This window comes from Larus michahellis, chromosome 16, assembly GCF_964199755.1.
Source record: "Larus michahellis chromosome 16, bLarMic1.1, whole genome shotgun sequence".
NCBI lineage: Eukaryota > Metazoa > Chordata > Aves > Charadriiformes > Laridae > Larus > Larus michahellis.
Genome location: NC_133911.1, coordinates 3,829,987 through 3,852,267, shown reverse-complemented (window position 1 = coordinate 3,852,267; position 22,281 = coordinate 3,829,987). Strand labels below are relative to the sequence as shown.

Here is a 22,281-nt window from a genome sequence, read left to right as displayed (position 1 = left end):
AAGATTATCAGCTGAACTGATAACTTACAGTTCTTTCAAAATCATATTTTAATTTGTCTGTCCTCTGAAGACTTTCAGTTTTTCCCCCACTCACCGACAAACCTAAAACCAGCAACATTTCCAAAGCATGGAGAAAAATATTTAATGAAAAAAGATATGTATATAAAAAGACTCTGATACAAGCCATTTAACAAAAACAAAAAATAAAAAAAAAGGGAGAGAGGGAATACTAGAACAGAAACAGACAGCAATACTTATATTTACATTATATTAAGAGAATAAATTTAATCAAATATAACATCTCACTTGGATTTTCAGGCAACCCTTCAGAAAGAGGAGTTTTTACAGTAAAGATGGAACCAGGGTAAAAATAAATTTTCTATTTCAGACAGTAGTGGATATGACCCTTCTGTTGCAAGATTTTTTTTAGAGATTACCCAAAACCAGACTGATTAAAAAGCTTCCCAAGCGCTGACTGTACATTGCTCCGGCAAAAGCAGTACAAAAGCAAAGCCTGTATTTCCCCCAGCTTCATCATTCATGAGTTCATCAGCATCATTAATTTGCACAGAGGCAAGTAATTATACTAGTTTTAACAATGAATTTTAGTTAAGCAGTAACCATACTCCTAAGGTGAACCACATTGCTGCCTCCAACATCTTTAAGTCCACAAAGAAACCTTCCGATTGTTTAATTTCAGTATGCAATTTGATTTTTTATGACATAAGCAATCTCAAGTCACTCACATTCCCAGTGCAGCTGCAAACAAACACAAAACCTGTCCCACTATAACCAGTTTTCCTTTTAAAGTCGATGTATAAGTTCTTCCTCACAGCTCCTAAAGACAGTTCAGTGATGGAGGGAGAACTTCTATTAAATCCTCAACAATATATAAGTAGGTTGAGATGCTGGAAGATTAGCCAATCAGTCTATGTACGGATATTCTCACGAGGCCAGAATACACTTATTTGAACCACAATCCCCTTTACAAAAGCAAACATCTTTCAGTGTCATTTTTGATTTCCATGGATCAGCAGCTATGAGGGCAACAAGAACAGTTAAATATTTAAGAAGCCTCCACCAAATATGATTAGCCAAAAGCAGCTGAAATTTCAGCTGGGTTAACTGTACAAATGAGGGCAAACTGATGTAGTCCAGTACCTGCCCCATTATTTATGGACCTCTTTTTTTCCCCTTATACCAAAGGCAACAGAGCTGTAGATCTTATGTATGGACAGAAGTTATTTTAAATCTAGGACAACACACTGTAGGCATATAACACAAATAGCAGCAAAGTAACTTTCTGTCTGTTTGGGGGTTGGATTGTTTTCTTTTTTTTTTTTTTTTTTTTTTTTTTTTTGAAAGAAAGAAAGTGCTTCAGAGCTCTGGAAAAGTGAGCAGGATCAGAACTCCTCATGGACGTTACGTGCATAGTCCATAAGCTTGCTGCCTGTGAAGTATTCACTGTATTTCAGGATCTCCTCCAGCTCCAAGTGATGGTTTTGATTTTCATCTGCTACTGCTATCATTTGCTTCGCTTCATTTAGGGCATTGTATTCATTCATAGGATCCATATATTCCTAAAACAAGTAAGAAAATAATTTTTAACTACTAAGTACACATTTCCACACATCAGGATTATGAACCTTAGCTCTGTGTAACCTTCAGCAATTATGAGACCAATATAAGCCTTCACAAAGTGAACATAAAGTCATGGAAAAAGGTGTCAGCACATCTTTTTAACAGGCTTACATGTGTATCCTAGCTATTTTTCCATTCACTGCTTCCTTGGCTGTTCCAACATAAATCCAGATTTTCTCAGCTGATGCCAGTATCTACAATAAAAATATTTTTGACATTTTGGTTGCAAACTAAACTGACTATCAAATCTAGTGGGTTTTGTGAAGAAATATCAATTCAAAATTAAAAAGTGGCACAATATCAACCTGTATAACCTCATTATTTTTGTTTCTGGAAATAATCTTTTTAGAACAGGTTCAATTTAGAACTTTCTTGTTCCATTTTAAACCACCAGGCAGACATTACGGAGGTCAGAAGTCTCAGAAACAAATCATTTTGCTTCTTCACCTAATTTGAAGAAGTCTCAGAAGTCTCAGAAACAAATCATTTTGCTTCTTCACCTAATTTGAAATAGATTAAAAGATTTCAAGCAGTGCACTTTAGATCACGATGTAGAAGACTCAAGATTATCTTCGATTTCTTCCCAGAAGACACGACACGTGTGTGCGTCTACGTGTGGATATGTACACAAAGACCTCACAAATAAAACGCCTATTTTTAAAAGAAAATTCTCAGTAAAAAAAGCTATTGTCTATGTCACAATATAACTGTTTATCCATACTACCGCTACCGTTAATACCCACATATTTGCATACTGAGAAAGGCAGGAATTTCAGCATTCATCCTGTCTCAGGGAGAAAGCCAACATTTTAGAGGCTCTCCTTTCACACCGCCTACACTGCAGTTTGAATTCTGCTAGACAAAGTACATTCTTACACCCAGAAAGGAAAAAAAGCCAGAAATGAGCCATGAGCCTCTTCCATTGGCCACGAAACTGCCACAACTGTAGGGTGCAAAATATTTCACGTCATTTGGTACACTTGTGCAGGCAGAATTATTAGAAGAAAGCCTTACTCCTGCAAATCAAAGTCCAGAAAGGCCACAAAGTAGAATCCACACTAATCACTTGCGTTTTTAAAAAAGAAAAACACCATGAAAGACAAGAGATCTCTGCTATTTTCTAGGCTACTGGGGCCCCAGGGTTTGTTGGTTGTTGGGTTTTTTTAGTTTGTTTTATTTTTGATTTTGGTTTTGTTTTTTTTTAACTTAATATATAGGTTGCCAGTTACTCTTTTTGCAACTGAAAGTATGACTCGTTGTCCCGTTAACCAGCGCACCTAATGAAGTCTGTGACTTGCTTTCATGCACTCCATATCCATACAAGTGTCTACGTGTCAAAAAAACCCCAAAAGCATACCTATGAATAACAGTTATGCAAGGAAAACTCCCCCTCCTCTTTAACAAAAAGCTTAACACCACTATCCACAAGCAGTACAGAACAATACTATATTCCAAAGTTTTGTAAAGTAGACACTTTACTATTGTAGTAACAATAGACATTGTACTATTAATTCAAATATTTTTGGTCTTCATATTCTCTAAAGCAGTTTCAATCCTGTATTTAAAAGCTAACTGTTGGTTTTAAAATCGCTAGAACTAACCATCTGAGGAAGACTCACCTCCAGCTCTTCCATTGTGACAATACCATCGTGGTTAGCATCGATGACCTCCTCAAATTCCTTCCTTCTGTCTTTTACCCAGTCATCATCAATATCTTGAGCTTGCTGGTTCTCTACGGTACCAACAGGTAATGAAATGAACTCTGACAGGGTAAGTTTCTTATCTCCGTCTTGATCTACAACAGAAGCACATAGTAACTGAGAAGTATTTGCTTAATGCCCATTAAAAATGAGAAATTCCTTTGTGTCAGAGATGTCATTGGTACAGTCCGCCTGGTTCCACCAGTCCACAATCCTGACTCTAGCAGAGAAGAACAGTTACCATTTATATTTTTGGTTAGCCAAAAACTAACTGTATTATGGTACATACGCAATGTTTTAGAAGGCTAAAAAACATACACTCATCAATATACTAAACAAAAAGAATTTTACTGGACCTGAAGGACATATCAGGTGGTAAGCTGGGCTTTTTTTTTACTGCAACAGAAACTTTCTTATAGCTGTATCCAGTCTCCCTTGTATTAACATTCAGGTAAATTAACCCTCATAAAAGACTGTACTGGAGTTGTTCTGTCTGTGCGTGTCACACACTCGAGTATCACTGGAAACTCTTCATATTTATTAAGCTAACAACTAGCAAAGTCATAGTAGTTGGGTTTTTTTTAATCCAGGTGTTGTAGCAGTTTTAAATATGCATCACTATTGACTCAATAGAAAAAAAAAAACCCATGTGTACCAATACTTATGAATTTTTTTAAAAAAAATATTATTTTCTTAGAAACCTCAACCATTTATTTCCACTTTCACGACTGTACGTCACAATTCTTACATGGTTGCTGTACTGGGGAAGTACAAAGCAATTAATGCCCTCCTCATGGAACATTCACATCAGTATGTTTTATAATATTTTACTATTCACCCAACCTTTTCTACTATTGCTACAATGACCCTACAATGCAGCAGCACTTCAGTGTGAAGTAGCGTCAGCTGGTCTTTTTTGTATGAAGTACTCAGAATATCTTTATACGTATAATATTGTGCTGTTCTTTAACAACCAGAGACTAAATTTAGTCTTGAGATGCAGACAGCTCCATAGATATGTCAGCACATGTACTAACAGTTTGTTTTTCTTACTCATCACACTGGAAGATTGTGTAGAACAGAGCAAACAAGATGTGCCAAGATTTCAGACTGACCCATGACAATGCAGTGACCTAACAACAACTACCAAATAAAAATGATTTGCAAGCAAACAACTCCCACGAAACATGTTTTAAAATGGCATACCCAAATCTCGGATGATTTCTTTCACCATGAACTTCAGCATCCCCCTACTGTGCTCTGGATGAAGAAAGGACAAGAATTCTTCTTCGTTCAACAACAGATCAGGAGGTGGGTTGTCAGCTTGGTACCACCGATCCTTCAGGTTATCTAAAACTTCCTGTGCTAGAAATTTAACAAAAAGATTAAATAGAATGAACATGATAGCTCAAAAGTTCTTAAAATATACCTTCCCTCGCTAACTCAATTGTTTTAACAAGGATGGCCTATGAATCAGCTATTTTACAGTTCAGCTCCCAGGGAAAGCAGGTCCTGAGGGGAAACAAGTGCAATTAGCATCATCTAGCTTGTGCTGAAACACTATGAGAGATCCTTTAACCAAACAACTGAAGTGAAATTAGGAGATAAAAATAAAGATTTTGCTACACTTATATCAAAACTTCAATGTATCAAGTGAAAAGTACTGTCGTACCAGTACTGTTAGTCGGTTCTGGTAGGAGGTATGAATAATCCAACTTCATTTGGTACTTGTTTCTCTCCTTCCTTATTTTTAGATTTTTGAAGCCCACTACCAATAGAAACCTTTCACCTGCCTGAATACCAGTAGTATTTTAGCTACCCTTAGCTACCTTGTCTATTCTGTATCAGAAAGCATTCTGACTCCAAACCTAAACCCTGCATACGTTCTAGTTATCACTATAATTTAATAAAGGGAAATATTTTTGCTGCAAGCAGCAAACACGAGTTGAAGTACCCGCGTACAAGCAGATACACCAGCACCAAAATCACATTTCCACGTTTTTCATTTCGTCTTACAGCATGCAGACAAGCACTTTTTAAGTGAGTTTTTCCTAAACTCAACTGAGAATCATAATTTGTACATGAGTTTCCACTAAAACCATGCATCTGATTTGAAGAAAAAACCACCCTGCAACACACAAAGTGAATATCAGGTACACCTAGTGGCCCTGAACATAACCAAACAGAAAAAAAATACCTATATAGAGTATTCACTTTCTGGTGTAGGCATTTTCTAAATGACACACTGGAAAAAATACTGTCTGTAGCACGCCCTGCTATCTGCAAAATACACTAACAAACACAAACCTGAAGCATTTGCTTTTCACAAGTTTTAAAAACACTCTGAAAGACTACAGTGTTCAGATAAACATTTTTTTTTCATTTAATAAACTGTCTTAAATAAGTCCTGCATGCTTTTGCTTGTTAAGTTACAAGAGACAAAAAGCCAAAAACCCAACAGTCACATGTACAATTTTTGAACTGCTTGTTGCAATTAAGAGTTAAGTTATGGTTTTTTGTGAAGAGTAAAGAAATCCTTAATATGAACCTTAGGGCAAGTTTGTAAACGGCAAATTCTAGTTTTATTAAGGACACAAGTAAACACAGACTAATCAAATCACTTGCTTACAGTTTTCCACTATAGCCAACCCCGCATGTTAGAAGTCACAAGTCAATCTCCCTTTCCTACCTTTCTTACTCAGTCTTCAATGAAACTCAACTGTCAATCATCAGCTGAAACTGTCATTATCTGCATAAGTTAAATAAAGTTGCATCACTAGTTTTGGATGGCATACAAACTGTAATGTGCTTCTGCGCAAGACTCAGAACATGCCTTCAGATCCACATATTCAGTTATTTTTTATTATACAGACTGAAAAAGAGTACTTTTACACTGCACTAGAGTATGAAAATAAGTTTTGCCTATCATCCTCAGGAAGCGGGTAGATAACTAATCTGATTTTCCCAAACAAGGCTTTTTACCTAGGTAGAAAAATGATTATGTACACACTTCCCTTATTCAGCAAATCTTATCTGATGAGCATTCCTGTAAACTGTAGTTAACCACACTGCCATAGAACACGCTGCACAGGTGTTTTCCCTGCCATAAAATTCAAAGGCCCATTTGCATTTTAGTTGCTTTTTGATAAATGGAAAATATAACATAACCCACTTTTAAATGACTAATTCCTGCAAGGAAAGGCTAAGGCTTTGTGTTTTACTTAACAGTAAATTTAAATACTTTCAGACGGGGGAGAGTAGGGAGATTACTCTGTTAAGTGTTGCTATGTCTATACCAAGCCAGATTCAAATGAAAGTTTCAAAAGTAATAAGGAAGAAATGATCAATCTCACTAACCTAAAGAGTCAATCCATCTCTACAGAGAGCTCAGACGAAACAATTGTTCGGCAACCTTCTGCTATTAACTCCTAGTATGCTCTGCAGTGCCTAAGCATGTACCTATTTAAACACAGCACTGTTTGGTAGCACATACACCCCTCAGTTTTAGAACAGGAATCCGGTATAGCAGCTCCCCTTCATTTGGAGCAACAGGGGACCTGGTTCCCGCATTAACAATACAATGGTCCACAGACAACTCAGGTCTGACCAATTTTAGCAGACTGTTAAAACATAAATAACTGAAAACTATTCAAACAGGCAGTAACAAATAAGCAACTGAGATTTTTCAGCATTAAATATTTACATCAAGAGTGTCGGGAAGGCAGATTTGGGTTGGAAAGAAATAATAGTATTTCTGTCTTATGACTTACACATTCTACGTTTGCATAGAAGCAGAAGAACAAATAAAACATTCATCTTACATTAAGAACAGTTTTGACATTCAGGATATAGGAAAGCAAAAGAAAAAACGATGCACACCAACCGTCTGCACTTACTTTCTTCGTCTATTTTCAACTCTTCGTTGTTTTTTATCTTCTCTGCAATCTCTTTTTCATTAAAGCCCTTACTTGCCAAAAATTTAATTTTATATTCATCCCAGGACACATGGCCTGTAAGAAAGAGCCATATCTCAGACATGACATAGTATGCTTAAATAACTTTTGGTCTCATTACTTAAAACAGCATGCGCTAAAATCTTTTGGTTCAGCACCATAACCATCACACTAACCTTTATGAATGGCAATATGAAAGCTATCACCTGATTCACTTTTCTGTTTCTTTAGACCAGATGGGCCTTGTGAAAATAACCCATTTATGTCACCATCCTCACCCCATCCCTAGCAAAGCCACTTGTTACAACTTCCCATGACTGCAAGTGAAATAACATAGCAGTCAACACAGAACTACAATGCTGACAGGAGCGCATCAGTTATTTGCTCCATTGTCTTCTGTATGGATCAAAACTATTGTGATTACATGCAGTGCAAAAGAACTTGGATTTTGTCACAGCATATCTAAAGAGTAACCTGTAGGCTTGGCCACTAGCAACTGACTTAAGATGTCATCAGGAGATGAAGGAATCATTCATCTTACCATCGCCATCAGGGTCCACAGCTCGGAAGTGCATTTTATTCTCCTCCACAGCTTCCTGGAAATGTTCATCTGTCTTTTCCATGATCCAGCGCTGCATCTCTTTCGCACTTATCTTTTTATCATTATTTATATCCACCCTATGGATGAACAGCAAACAAGATTTACGTTTGGGGACTGAGGGATGTCTTGATACCTTGATCTCTGGATCTGGGATACCTTGATACCTGTTAACGCATTACAGCTGATAGTTTTTAATTCTTAACACATTTAAAAATTCTGCACGTACATTTGTTCCCCATTAGGTTTCTGAGTTATCAGGCTCACTTTGCTTTGTCAAAGGACATGCTTGTACTTAGTGCTATGGAGCTACTGAGCTACACAAATAAGCTTTTTCTACCTACCTGAAATTATCAGTAAATGTCCAATCTGACAATCCACTGTTCTCCTTATTATACTGCAAATACTGCTTTATTGTATTAAGACACACTGCCATACCATCGATTCTATTAATGCTTATTTCATTAAAAATAAGTTAATATAAAATACAGTTGAAGAAAAAATACAAAAAACAATAACATGCCACTTTATGGGGCTTTTTAGCATATCATTAAGTATTTATTCAAAAAAGACATACCAATATTTAAAACTGAAAAGACATCACTAACACTCAGAAGGCAAGATTCTATTTAAAGCATACCAAAACCACTCTTGTTCAATTAAAAAAAAAAAACCAACAACAAAGAAAAACACAACAAAAAACCCCAGCTTGACTCTGGCTTTCTTATCTGTTTGTATCGCTGTCTTAACAGGACTGAAGTGTTATCACTGAAACTCAAGTTATTAAATATGTGATTTGCCTTTAAATGTCAACTAAATGTTAAAAGCTTAAGCCAAATAGCAACACTAGCACCTAATCTTCTACAACACTTAGCTGTATTATTAAGTGCAGTATTAGTGGGTTTAAACATCTTATCGCATCTTTCCACATAGATATGCACAGGCTCAGTATTAGCAACTTGTCAGTATCAACGGCAAGACCAGCAAAATGGTCATGTTCCAGTCATGCCACCTTGCAAGTGAACAAATGTGGGTTTTGAGAAGGAATAACTATTATCAAAAATGAGAAGGGAAAACAAAGTATTTTCCCCCTCAACATTGAACATTCTAGTGTCCTTAGATCAAAGCTATCAAACTTACTGCTTCCTAGCTGTACTTTCCATCTAAATCACATGGTAACTAGGGAGAAAGGTAACAAACGTCCCATTTATTGCTCTTCTAGCTCATGAAAGTACACCTTTGTGCTGCTACCAGAGTTCACAAGAAGCCTCCAATGGCTCAGATTTTCATGAACCAGCAGGCATCCACTGTACAACGCGAGCTGAAATCCTTTCAGTGTCCATAACCAGCGCTTCTGCTTTTGAGAGGAATATTAAGTACTGTATGAAATATAAGATACGGTCCTGACATGAGGTTACCATCTAAGGCAATAAAAGCAAAAGACTGTCTGTGCTTCCTTAGATAAGTATCTCATTCAGAATGGATTACTGAAAACATTTCCACCAAATACAACAAGCTTAGATAATTACGTGTTGCTGAACAAGCTAATACTCACAAATAATGGAAACCTGGTTTTATAACACAGCAATGGGCAATCAGTTTTCTGAGGCCAGAACACTCAAAGAGATGTTAGTAAAGAGCGGTACATTCTAATACAGTCCTTTAAAATAATTGCCAAAGAACAAGTACTGGCAAGAAAGAATTTAAGTTCAAGAAAACAATATGAATCCAAGCAAGAATATCATCTCAGATTACAACTTTGCTCAAACCTTCCTTGGCAATCTGTGTATAGAAATCTTGTGACCATTTCTCAAACTTCCTGATATACTAGCTCCAAAAAAAAATTTAAAAAATCTTGATCGTTCTTGCTCTTTTCCTCCAAGAAGCATAGCTTTCTGATACAGTATGCTATCTCAAATTGGGAAAAACTTCGGTATATGATGTATATCCTGAATTGACAGCAAAGAAAGTTTTTGTAAAAGCAGGGACTACCACTAGCATAAATTTGAATTAAAAAAACAGACTACTGAGAGCAACCACATTGTTGCTTATCTGTCTCATTCCAAAGAAAATTATAGATAAACCACAGCCCAGACAGCAGTTGATGCAACATGACAAATACCATTAGTATTAATACATTTCAGTAACAGGCAGCATCAGGCATAACAGCTCTTTATAATGTCTAAATTCGAGATCAACACTTCACTGACTATTCAAACTATGTTTCATTACCTATTCACAGCCTAAATGTTAATACTACCTTTGAGTATGGAACAAGCAAATATGCTACTTTGTAGGATAACTGTAAATTTTTCCTTAATAAAAGCCTATAAGGGTTTCCTTAACCCCTGTAAGGGTTGCATTGAATACAGACGTCAAGGCTGGAAGAACAGGTTTTAAACACTTCAGCCCAGTTTCTCAACCACAAGCCATTAAAAATCAGATTTTTGTGGCCACCTGTCAAAAGGTCCACATATGAAAGCATTATCAATAAACACTGGCCACTCAGGTTTTCAAATGCACATTTTCAGGTTCCTAAATGACAACCTCGCAATGCTGCCCGAGGTACTGGGGGGAGCACGAAGACAGTGTTCTTACCTAAAGGACTACAGATAACGATATCCTCGAGCACCTGATGCATAATACACTAGAGCTAGTTTCTGTTTCATCCAAATAATAAAAAGCAGATTCAGAAAATAATTTTTAATAACAGAAACAAAAGCAAAGCTCTAGTTTACACAATAGGAGGTATACAAAATTTATTAGATGTATATTTAAAGGTACAGGTTAGGAAAAACGTAAGTCAGGGTGTACACACTACTTAAAACCTTCCAATGGCATACAGCATAAACAGTTTTTTACCTGAATAATACAAATCTGTAACCTAAACTGAAGATATCAAAACAGGAAAGCATAAGATGTCGCCTCTCCTCGTTTTCTATTCTACCTGCTACTGTCCAACATCAGCTGTCACTACTAGCATCTTCCTGCCATAAACAGAATGCATACCAGTAGAAATGAATACTGTGTTAGGCTACGAGACAAACCTGAAATTAAGAAAGGGAGCATGGATCTTGCCCTATGAGCAGTCTGAACACGAACAGTCACAGCTCTAAAGTCTAAGAGAGCACTGCCGGATTCAGAATGAGTTCTGATTTACAAAAGGATAAGTTCAGAACTTTTAAACACGGGGGAAAAAAAAAAAAAACAAATCGAAAAGCTCCTGTACGTGGTAGTAGTTAACAGAAGGTGTATTTAAACCTGTGACCTGATGAATGGCCATCAAGGTAAGGCACTCAGCTAACACAAAGATTTTAATCTTTAAATCACAACTAGGGCTTCCTCTAAGCAGATGAAAACATCAGCAAAATGCAAATGCTAGAAGGATACTCAACTGTCAAACTCACAGAGTTAACTCCACCACCACAAACACCCTGACAGAAAGCCACACACATCACATTCTTCTGTACTTGCATTTATCTGTTTTGTTCAGTACACGTAATTTCATTGAAAAGATAACTGACCCTTAGAAGCAAGGCTCCCCAAACTGAATTCTAGTACCCAATGCCACAGATTTAGCGAAATCAGCATCACCACATTAAAATTAATCCTCCACTTGATTGCTTTCAATATCCTTCCTCCTTCCCTCCCATCAACACCCACCTACACAAGCTAAACTACACCATACAGGAAAGAATTTTCTATAGATTCCGGGCTAATTTTAACTGTTTAAATAGAGACTACAGCAAATTTTTTCCGTCACTTACAAGAAGTACAACAAGAAAGGATATCAAGTAAGCCCCTCTCACACATTTTCTTGACCTGAGGATACCTGAACACTTACTCTTGGCACTGAAAGACAACTAAAAAGATGCACCCAGGATTTCCTGCAGCTTGCCCTAATTTGACAAGGAAAATTGGAAGTACACGATAACTTGTAAAAAACCCCTTCTATAGACAAGTTAGGTTTGTCTTCCCAGTAAAGAGTGACTTCTGAAACTGAAATACAGAAGTATGAAATACCACATGTTCTTTCAGTCACAGATAGCTTGCTTGCCTAGAAAAACATGGTTTGGGGAGCTTTACTTCCATGTTTCAACTTTATTTTCAGTAACCCTAATAGACAATAACGCATGCTTTGAATTGACTACTTTATATCATACTGGCATGCCATAGAATCTCACCTATCGTTAATTAAAAACACATTGCGTTTTCTTTATGTCTTCAAAGAAAATATTTCCAAAGCATCTGGAAGCCTGCGGCTTACTAGCTTTTCACATAAGTTTATAGTATTTCTCTTTTCATCAGCCTTTAAAAGTATGTCTAGAAAGCAAGCACATTCCTCAGAATGCTTCTCTACATTTCTAATCCAATCATCTGACAGAATGCAATTTTAAGTATCTGAGTGAAGCTGATCTTGAATCCAATTGCTTTAAGCTTCCTAAGACAACCTCTTTCGTAACAAACAGGCAGAAATGAATGGAGGTTGCAATTTGTGAATGACAATTGACTAACCACCAGTTGAACATTTCCAACAAACACACAACAATAAAGAAAATGAAACCTTCTAAGCACCATCTTAATATTTGTATATAACCTACCAATGAAGTGAGTGGTCTGAATAGCAGACACAGTAATAAAGGATTCTACTCTAATGAAAAAGGCACTCTGGTTTGCCTATTTGCTTTAGCTGCCTTTACTCAGGAGAACACCAGAAAAAAAATATCCAATGTTATTACTGATTTTTTTCCTTGTTAATGACAAGTTCACAGAAAAAAAGCTTTGTTAAGCCTCCTCATTTTATCTCAAGTATACGCCCACCATCACACCACCATCAGCATTAAGAGCACCAATGTAATTTAAGGTGCTCGAATAAAATTAATCCTCCACTGCAAAAATGCAAATAAAGCCAATTCTGCCACCTACTGTCTAGAAGTATGCACTGATTTTGATTTCCATTTCTGTTATGCTTACTGACATCTTAAGCGGTTATTAGCTGACACAAACCTTATCTAGCACAAGAAGTGCTTTATAAAAGGGAAAAACACTCCTGAGAATGCCTAGAATGTTAGTACCTTAATAACATGAACATAGTTCTTACAGTATGATGCTTTCCCCCTCATCAACACAATTTTTAAATATTACAGAAAAATTTGCTAATTTTACTCTGAAGATCAGAGAAAGAGGATGCACTTGGCAATAACTTACTTTGAAAAGATGACCATGAGCTTCTTCCTATTTTTTCTGGGTTCTGAATCTTCCTCAAACTCTTCCATCTCTTTTCCTAGAAAAACTTCTTGATGAAATTCTTTGTTCAGATGTCCATCCATCTCCATTTTGACCCCATTCAAGTGATCTGGGGGCAAGATCTCATTTTCATCTTTACTGTCAGCTGGCTTTTCTTTGAGGGCAGAATTATTTGCAGGCCTTGCATAAACATCCATTAGAAGAAATACAAACAGAAGGAACAAATACAGAGATCCCAAACTGCAGAGAAAGGCCTGCCTTGACATCATTTTTTCCTTTTTATTCAAAGTATTGGCCGATTAAATTACTGTGAATGGATTAAATGTTCTAAAAAGAAAAAAACAAAAGGAAAAAACACAAGCAAATTAAACTCTAGAATATTATGTCACTAATAAAACATCTCATAAAATTCAGAACTTACACACACACACGAGTATTTGCTGTGAAAGAATAAAAAAGCCTGTTAAATAATAAATACATGACAACAAATTAAACTGTGTCAGTTTTCAATCTGCACAATTGTAACTTCTGTCAGAGGACTCTGGAAGATAACATGTTTTAATTGCTTAGTTCTGCTCTGAAAACCCTTTTCAGGGGTTATGGCATGAGCTGATGACAACTGAAACCCAAACATTTACTGTGAAGCCAGTCCAGTGCCTGGAACACTTACTGTCCCAACGTGCAGCCCAAACTCCGCTGTGGCAATGTCCCTCACATAGCACCGCACTTCCCAGCAAGCTGCAGAAACAACCCTGACAGCACAACAGTTTCGTGGAATCACAGAACGGTTAAAGTTGGAAAGGACCTTAAAGACCATCCAGTGCCACCCCCTGCCCTGGGCAGAGACACCTCCCACCAGCCCAGGTTGCTCCAAGCCCCGTCCAACCTGGCCTTGAACCCCTCCAGGGATGGGGCAGCCACAGCTGCTCTGGGCAACCTGGGCCAGGGGCTCATGACCCTCACAGTAAACAATTTCTTCCAGTTTACCAGATATCTCAACAGACCATCTCTTTAGAAAAGATGAAAGATATAAAGGTCTTTTGCGGAAAAGATGACTGAGGGAAATACAATTACAAATGCCACCACATAAAGCGGAGCTGGAAACACAGAGGAAACAGCTGGCAGGAAAAGCAACCCTGGGGCGGACCTGTCATCACCTGCTTGAAAATCGAGTTCATAGGACAGGGGAAAGGACCGCAGACCAACAGACAGAGCACTGAGGTGCACAAAATCCACAGTCCTGCGAGCCAGCACAGCAGAGCCTTGGGCTGGGAGTATTTGTGGCAGGACTCATAGACTGAGCAGCAACAGCTAACTCCCCACCGGAGATGGGGAGCCCAGCTGGGGCGCCCAGCTCGACTCGAATCATAAAATGTTTTAGGTTTGGAAAGGACCTTAAAGATCATCTAGTTCCACCCCCTGCCCTGGGCAGGGACACCTCCCACCAGACCAGGTTGCTCCAAGCCCCGTCTAACCTGGCCTTGAACCCCTCCAGGGATGGGGCAGCCACAGCTTCTCTGGGCAACCCGCTCCAGTGCCTCACTACCCTCTTAGTGAAAAATTTCTTCCTGATATCTAATCTAAATCTACCCTATTCCAGTTTGAAGCCATTACCCCCCACCCTATCAATACACGCCCTTGTAAAAAGCCCCTCTCCAGCTTTCCTACAGGCGCCCTAAAGGGGCTGTGGCGGTCTCGACCCCGCTCCAGGAATGGCCACACACACTCACCGACAGCTCCGGCTGCCCCTTCTTCCCTGCAGCCTCGGAGAACCGTGATAGGTGGCGGTGAGGCCCACCTCGTCCCCCCTGCCCCTCGCTCCCCGTGCGCTCCCCTCACAGAAGGAGGGCCCCGGGCCCACTCCCGCCCCAGCGGCACCGGCGGAGGGAGGAACTTCGTCACGACGCGCCGGCGTGCGTAAGGGACGGGGAACGGCCATCTTGGAGAAGGGCAGCAGCGCGCCCTCTTTCGCTTACGGCAGCCATTTTCCTCTCACAGCGGGGCGGCCGCAGCTGGCGGAGCCTGGCCGTTGCCGAGGGGCGGTGAAGGGGGAAGGCAAAACTCATAAAAATCTGAATGTACTTGCCGACGTTCTCTTCCTTACCTCAATTTATAATAAAGCAGCTTTCCTCCAAGAGCGAAGGAACCTTTTTACTTCCCTGGCAGGTCTCTTTTCCTGGCTATACGTGAGTCTATGGCCCTGTGCTTATCCATCTGTTTTGCTCGGCGGTCCTTAAAATGCGTGACGCCGCCAGCAACCCGTATGAAATCAGAAGAGCAGGTAGCTAGCTAACACACGAGTGCTTCCACCAGACTACGTGCTCCCAACGAGGCGGCTCCACAGCGCCCATCCCCGCTGGAAGCTCAGCCCGCCGCGGCCCTCACCCGAAACCAAAATGGCAGCGCCTGGGCCTCGCTTGCCCGGCTGCAAGATGGCTGCCGCGAGGCACTGCGGTGCGCCGTCAGGTGGTGCGGGGCCCGGCCACGCCTCCTGCCCCTTCTCCCACAAGGCAGGCGGCGAGGGGAGCGGCGGCGGCGGCCCTCACCGGCTCCGCTACAGGTAGGCAGGGACGGAGCCGCTTCTCCTCCCACCCCGAGACGGCGCTTCCCCGAGGTAGACGGGGGAAAAGGCAAGGAAAGAGACATGAAGCCACCTCTGAGGGACGGCGAAGCGCGGTGAGGGCTCCCACAGGAATCTTGTCTCCTCCCGGCGGCCGTAAAGCCGTTCCCGCCGAAATAAACCTTCGGGGCGGCACGGGCCGGCTCGCCCCGTTGAGGCCCCGCGGCCATGAAGCTGCTGCGCTTGCTGTGCCGCCACAAGACGGCCCTGGGCCTGGGCGGCCTGTCACTCTTCGCCGTGGTCCTGCTTTACCTGGCCAAGTGCACCTCCGAGGGCCTCCGGCCTCTGCCAGCCCCCCGCGGGCTGCCACACAACCAGCCAGCTGCCCTGCCACCACGGGGTGCCAGGGGGCCACAGCCCCCCGCCGCCCCGCCATCTTCCCCTGAGGAGACTGCCTTCCTGGCCGTGCTCATCACCAGCGGCCCCAAGTACAGCGAGCGACGCAGCATCATCCGCAGCACGTGGCTGTCGGCCGCTGGGCGTCCCCCTCACGATGACATCTGGAGCCGCTTCGTGATCGGCACGGCAGGGCTCGGGGCAGAGGAGCTTCGTAGCCTGGAGCTAGAGCAGAGCCGTCACAGAGACCTCCTCCTCCTGCCGGAGCTGCGGGATTCCTACGAGAACCTGACTGCTAAAGTCCTGGCCACGTACGTCTGGCTGGATCTGCACCTGGACTTCCAGTTTGCCCTGAAGGCCGACGACGATACCTTCGTACGCTTGGATGTGCTCGTGGAAGAGCTGAGAGCCAAGGAGCCACGTCGCCTCTACTGGGGCTTCTTTTCTGGCCGCGGCCGGGTGAAGTCTGGCGGCAAATGGAAAGAGAGCGCCTGGGTGCTCTGTGACTACTATCTACCATATGCTCTGGGTGGTGGTTACGTGATTTCTGCAGATCTGGTGCACTATTTGCGTCTTAGCAGAGACTACCTGAACATGTGGCAGAGTGAAGATGTCTCCCTGGGGGTTTGGTTGGCTCCCATCGATGTGAAGAGAGTGCACGATCCTCGTTTTGACACTGAGTATAAGTCCCGAGGTTGCAACAATAAGTATATAGTAACTCATAAGCAAAGCATCGAGGACATGCTGGAAAAGCACCAGACCCTGGCTAAAGAAGGAAAGCTCTGTAAGGAGGAGGTTAAGCTCAGGCTTTCCTACATGTATGATTGGGGAGTGCCTCCTTCACAGTGTTGCCAAAGGAAGGATGGCATCCCGTGAAAGTCTGAGGAAGGAAAAGGCAGAATGTTGGTGGACTTCCTGAGCTTGGTTGCTGTTACTTGGGAAGAATCCCAGTAACTAGGGCTTAAAAATTACTCAAAAGATTTTGCACGATTCATTATGTCACGATCAATGAAACCCTGAAACTGCTAAGAGCTACCAATGTGGCATGATGTTTAAAAAGAAAGAGATGACAGAGCCTGGAAAGGCTCATACGACAGGATTCAAGGCAAATAATAGGTTGCAAAACATGGATAGCACAGAAAATTTGGGGGAGATAACTTGGATGAAAAGTTGCTGGAAGATTTTTAACCTAAGACCCTAAGATTTATTTGCTAAAGATCATGACAGGCCTTTATGCTATCTCTAAGATTGTGAAACTAGCATCTGCTGTTTATTTCTTGGCAAGGAACAAGTGTCAGTTTGGCAAGGTTTGGAGATTCTAATGGGGCTGCAAATCAGTTGCTAATGCCAGTGGGAACAGGTGGCTAGTTATTGACACAAGCAGTCAAGTGAAGGGAACAATTTTACCTAGGATATTCCCTCCCTGGGGAGGGAGGGAGAGTCTGTATTTTGACAAGTGCTCTGATTTACAAAAATGGAATTATTAGACCTTCTGTGTAACTTGCCTCTAAGCTTTTTGTTGTTTTAAAGACATCATGTACATAAGTTATCTGGCAGCTATGGAATAAGTCTGTATTTAGACAGGTGGATGAGTTATGGTGTTTGGCAGATATAGAATATATTCTCTTATTTTGGGGCAAGTAGTTATGCTACAAAGCTAGCCTTCAGTTGTTAGGCATAGGTGTTTTTTAGCTTATCCTCCAAGCACACTGTGTATGAGGAAACATTTCCCCTCCCAACAGTAAGTAAGCTCACTGACTACTACGAGGTCAGACATTGTAAATCTTCAGATTTATGTTGTTCTGGATTACTTCTGTAAAGTGTAAATTAGGAAGATTAGATCAGTGGAAACTATTTGGAGTTCAGACAAGATTGCCCTAACACGGGTACCTCAGCTAAGAAAGTAAATTCTGTATGTAGTCAAGAGAGAGAGGAATTTTGGGGGGTGGGGGAACCTGTTTTAGGAGAACCTGGTCCCTTTTCAAGAGCTACATTGCAACCTAAGGAGACTAATCCCCCAACAGTCACACTGAGATGCCCAAAGCCAGGTTGTGTGGATTCCCTCCTTCTCTCCAATAACACCGTAGAGTGGAACTAAACATAATTTTACAGGAGGTCTAAGTTAATTGCTCAAGTGATAATGTCAGTAAATGGGATTATATCCATTAGTCCCGTCTACACTACAGATAATTCTAGCACTGACAGAGCTTGTCAGCATCAAATGCAGTATCGAACAGTAAAAGCAGACAAGACATTCTTGGCTGTAGAACAGATCACTTCCACAATTTCTCCATGTTACTTATCTTCAAACCTTTAGGTAAGCCTGTAATTCGGCATTTTTGAGTGGCAGGTGCTCTAATACACAGAAATACTTCTTTTTCCAGTACTAGTACAGGGCTGCTGACTTCCAGTAACCTTTGTCAGCTACAGATCTTTCAGTATAAGCAGAATTTTACTTTTATGCCCAAAGGGCATTCATAATTATCAGTTTTACTGTTTGTTGCACACTGCACTTTCATACAATTTCATTCCCTCCTCTCCCTAGTTCAGTGTCTGTTCCCACCTGCAGGAAGAGACAAACTGCAAAGGAAAAAAAAAAAAAAGGGGGTGCCAATGTCTCTGTATTTTATTTTTGCTTCTTAAATTAGCAAGTTAGCAATTCATACCAAAGGAATCAAGAATGGGGTTTGGGTTTTTTTGTTATTCTTGTTTTGATTAAATTATTGAGGATTAAGAATAGTCTTCTACAGAGGCTGATAATTCTCTTTTTTTTTTTGAAAACTTGAACGAATCTTTGACTTCCTTCTAAAACAAAGTTAAATTAAGATACTGAAAAAAAAAGAAGTTATTTTAGCGTGTGTCCATTCTAATGCATGCTTATGTATTGATGGATAGGCAGATGTTCTTTTCAGCAAGGTATACTATTCCAAAACAAGAATTTAACGAGATTACAGGAAATTTAAATTGGCTTTAGCATTTTAAAAAAATACCTATTAGCTATTTGGGGTTCCCTAGTATTGTGTATATATATATGTGGTTAAATGCTTGTAATGTGAGTATTTATTTATAATTATTGAAAATGTATTATGTATAGAAAAAATAAGATAGTTAATGTCATTTTACATTTGTTGAAGGAGGTACTGTAATGTCCATGAGAATGGCATATCAAGCAGTGCTTGAGTTTCTTGGTGTAGAAGCCATTATTTAAAGTACTGGGATCTGAACTGCAGACGAAGAGTCTACTGCATGTCTCTCAAGCTAGTAAGAATGTACTGTTTATCCATTTTTACCAATAACTGTGTTCATGGAGGTTGTTTTCGTTGTTGACTTTGACTCTCCCTGCCCGCAACCCCCATCCCCACCCCACCAAAAAAAAGTATTTTTCATTGCTGGCAAAACTAATGGCAGAGAAATGCTGGATCTCCAGCTGATATTTGACCCCGTGGAAGACATTATGCATACAAATACTTAAGAAATTCCCTTGAAGAGTTTCTCACACAGGTGTCAGGAATACGACGTGCACCCCGAAATACCTGGCACAGCAGATCCCTGGACTGTGGCAGAGCCGGTGCCTGGGTGCGCTGCCTGCGTGCTGGCGAGATGGAGCGCAGAACCAGCAGTGACCACTCTTAACACTCTTGATATCGGGTCTGACACAGCTTCGTTACGCCCTTTCCTATTTAAGGTTACCCGTGTTTTGCTCTAGTTGCAAAACAAATCAACATGGAAGGTTTGACAGATTCTTTTCTTACGGTAAGGGGGTTTAGTTTTCAGTAGGCACCCCCTTACTGCAAATATAGCACTTTGATTTCAATCCCAGTTAATCCCACAAAAGTAAAAGATGAAGTTTTTAGACTTTTTTGCTATTTTAAAAGCAAATTGAATCATTTGGGAGAGAGCAGACATCCCACACGTTGTGTCAAAAAACACAGAAAAACATTAACTAGCACAGGATTTCTTTTTTTTATATATATATATATATTACAAGAAAGAATGTGCATGTGAAAGACCTATTGGTGTTATTTTGAATAATCAGGAAACATCCGTCTATTGCCTGAGTGAGTCACCAAGGTTTTAAAACTTACAGTTTCAGTCCAAAAATTCATTTTTGAGCGCATTTTTTCTAAAGCAAAATAGAAAGCACAGTTTGAACAACATATGAATTGAGTATTTTAGAAGTAGTAATTAAAGGCTTATCTTTCATACCTTCTCAGGACCGGGTCCCGTATTTCCTGACATCATCTCATCTAGTATATGATGTTTTTATACTTGAAAACTGTGGTGTAATCTTTGTCCTTCTTGAAAGTCAGTGGGTCCAGCCTTTGGAGGATGTTGAAGTGCTGCTGAGTCTTTATTGCAGCTATATGAAACTGGAAAGTTTTGTTCTGGGCCTTAGTGAAAATTAAATTATCCAGGAACAGATTTATCTTCTTGTTTGTAGCCATTCTTAGTGGCAATAGGTTAGCAATACATTGGCCTTTTTATTTAAATAGCGTTTCTGATGGTTTCCAAGTTTTCATAATACTTTGCATTTTTAATATTATTGTTAGTACAAGGAAAAATTATCACCTCGGCTTTTCTAGATATCGATGTTACACACTCTTAAGTTGGGCAGCTGTGTCAAGTCTGTGAGGCTATGTTGGCATCCGTTCAGGACTGCTATTGAGCTGATCGGTAACACTCTTCAGCTTTTTATTATTTTTAAAAAACAAAAATCCATAATCAGGCATTTAGCATTCTACCAGAGCTAACAGATGCACTAGAGAAATTAATTGTTCATGACACGTCCCCTCCATGATCATATCTAAGACTTGATACCGACATATTTAAAGCTGACAATGGCATAAACTCAACTGCAAAGTTGATTTTATTTTCCAGAGAATTTTTTAAAGTTATGTGCAACATGACTTAATTGCTTTAGTGTGTAAAAATAAGTAACTAAAACATTAATTTCCATACTAAATAAACCAACAGTTATATTTAAAAAAAAAACCCTCAGGCTTCCAAGAATTCCTAGTCAGTTCAAGATTTTAAAAAAACCAAACCCAACTTAGAAATTACTATTCCTGTAAGTGAATCCTTTCATTTCTCAATGTCTAGCCTTGTTCGTGTGAAGTTTGCTCAAATCCAGCTTCTACCTGTCATACTTTTGACAAATGTTACGTTTTCTGTAGTTGAAATGCCTCTTTTTTGAGCACTGAAACTGGGATTTCGTATCTGTTAACATTAATGTTTTGGGGGCCGAGGGTGTTGGCTTTGCAGATTTGATGAAACGCCCAGCAGGAAGGGGGGGTGTGCGTGATTAAGGGAAGGTGATTAAGAATTGCATTTCTGTTCCTTTCTGTTCAGCATCAGAGTTGAAATACGGGTTTGGTATTGCTGTACGCTTGACAAACTGTCGACACCTTCCCTCCTCTATATTTTATTTAGAACACACTGCCTGCGAGACTCAAATCTGTTGCTACTTGTACTGGTGTAAGATATGCTTTTACCTTGGGACTGGAACTACTTTATGCCAACATAATATGCCAGTTCTTACTTTCTAATACAGACTCTTTAGGTAATGTCTAGTAAAACTTGGAAACGGATCAGTCTGTTACTTGTAGCCTGTCTGAAGCTGAAGGATACCGCGCAATAAGTGTGCCTTTATGAACCAGAATTAGCGTGGGGTACTGTGCTGAGTGTCTTCTAAACGAGTGAATGAAATTGCACATTTTTTTGCAGCCACATAACGGGACCGTTTGGGGGGCACGGTGTGGCACACCCTTTATTTGCTCAGCATTTAGGTAGGAAATAAACTGCTAGAAACCTGAAGCTAGCTAAGATGATGAAAACTCTTGGTAATTGCGTAAGCGTATCGTCTATGTATTGATGTCCTTTCATGTACGCCTTTATTGGCCAAAGGATCTGTGTGCTGTGATTTTTAATAAAAGACTTTTCCTGTACACGTGGTTGCTTTTTCTATGTAAAAAAAAAAAAGATAGTAGTGTGATTATTTTATTATGCCACTGCCTGAGAGGCACAGAGAACTGGCTATAATCCTGTTTTCTGTTAAAAAACCTCAAAATACTATCAACGTGCTGACGAAGAGTTGAAAATATTTTCAATATAACATCTGTCCAAATCATTTCAACACTTCAGGCAGTTTAAACAGCACTGACTTTCTGCTGATGAAGTAGCTGGTCC

The 22,281-nt window shown here is 40.1% G+C and overlaps 2 protein-coding genes across 3 annotated transcripts; one reads left to right on the top strand and one right to left on the bottom strand.

Annotated features, from left to right (window-relative positions):
- Nucleotides 1-254: 254 nt before the first annotated feature.
- On the bottom strand, nucleotides 255-15,562 carry SDF4 (stromal cell derived factor 4). 2 transcript variants are annotated; one of them, XM_074609459.1, is made up of 7 exons: nucleotides 14,870-15,562; nucleotides 13,101-13,466; nucleotides 7,836-7,972; nucleotides 7,238-7,351; nucleotides 4,548-4,706; nucleotides 3,261-3,436; nucleotides 255-1,580 (listed from the first exon to the last, which is right to left on the bottom strand). In XM_074609459.1, exons 2-7 carry the CDS (start codon nucleotides 13,406-13,408, stop codon nucleotides 1,404-1,406), a joined length of 1,071 nt encoding a protein of 356 aa, XP_074465560.1. In that variant the 5' UTR covers nucleotides 13,409-13,466; nucleotides 14,870-15,562; the 3' UTR covers nucleotides 255-1,403. The 2 variants fall into 2 exon arrangements, with proteins under 2 accessions (XP_074465560.1, XP_074465559.1); XM_074609458.1 differs by having other exon boundaries at nucleotides 15,244-15,526.
- B3GALT6 (beta-1,3-galactosyltransferase 6) lies at nucleotides 15,548-22,040 on the top strand. The gene has a single exon (XM_074609457.1). It carries the CDS (start codon nucleotides 15,928-15,930, stop codon nucleotides 16,969-16,971), a length of 1,044 nt encoding a protein of 347 aa, XP_074465558.1. The 5' UTR covers nucleotides 15,548-15,927; the 3' UTR covers nucleotides 16,972-22,040.
- Nucleotides 22,041-22,281: the final 241 nt, after the last annotated feature.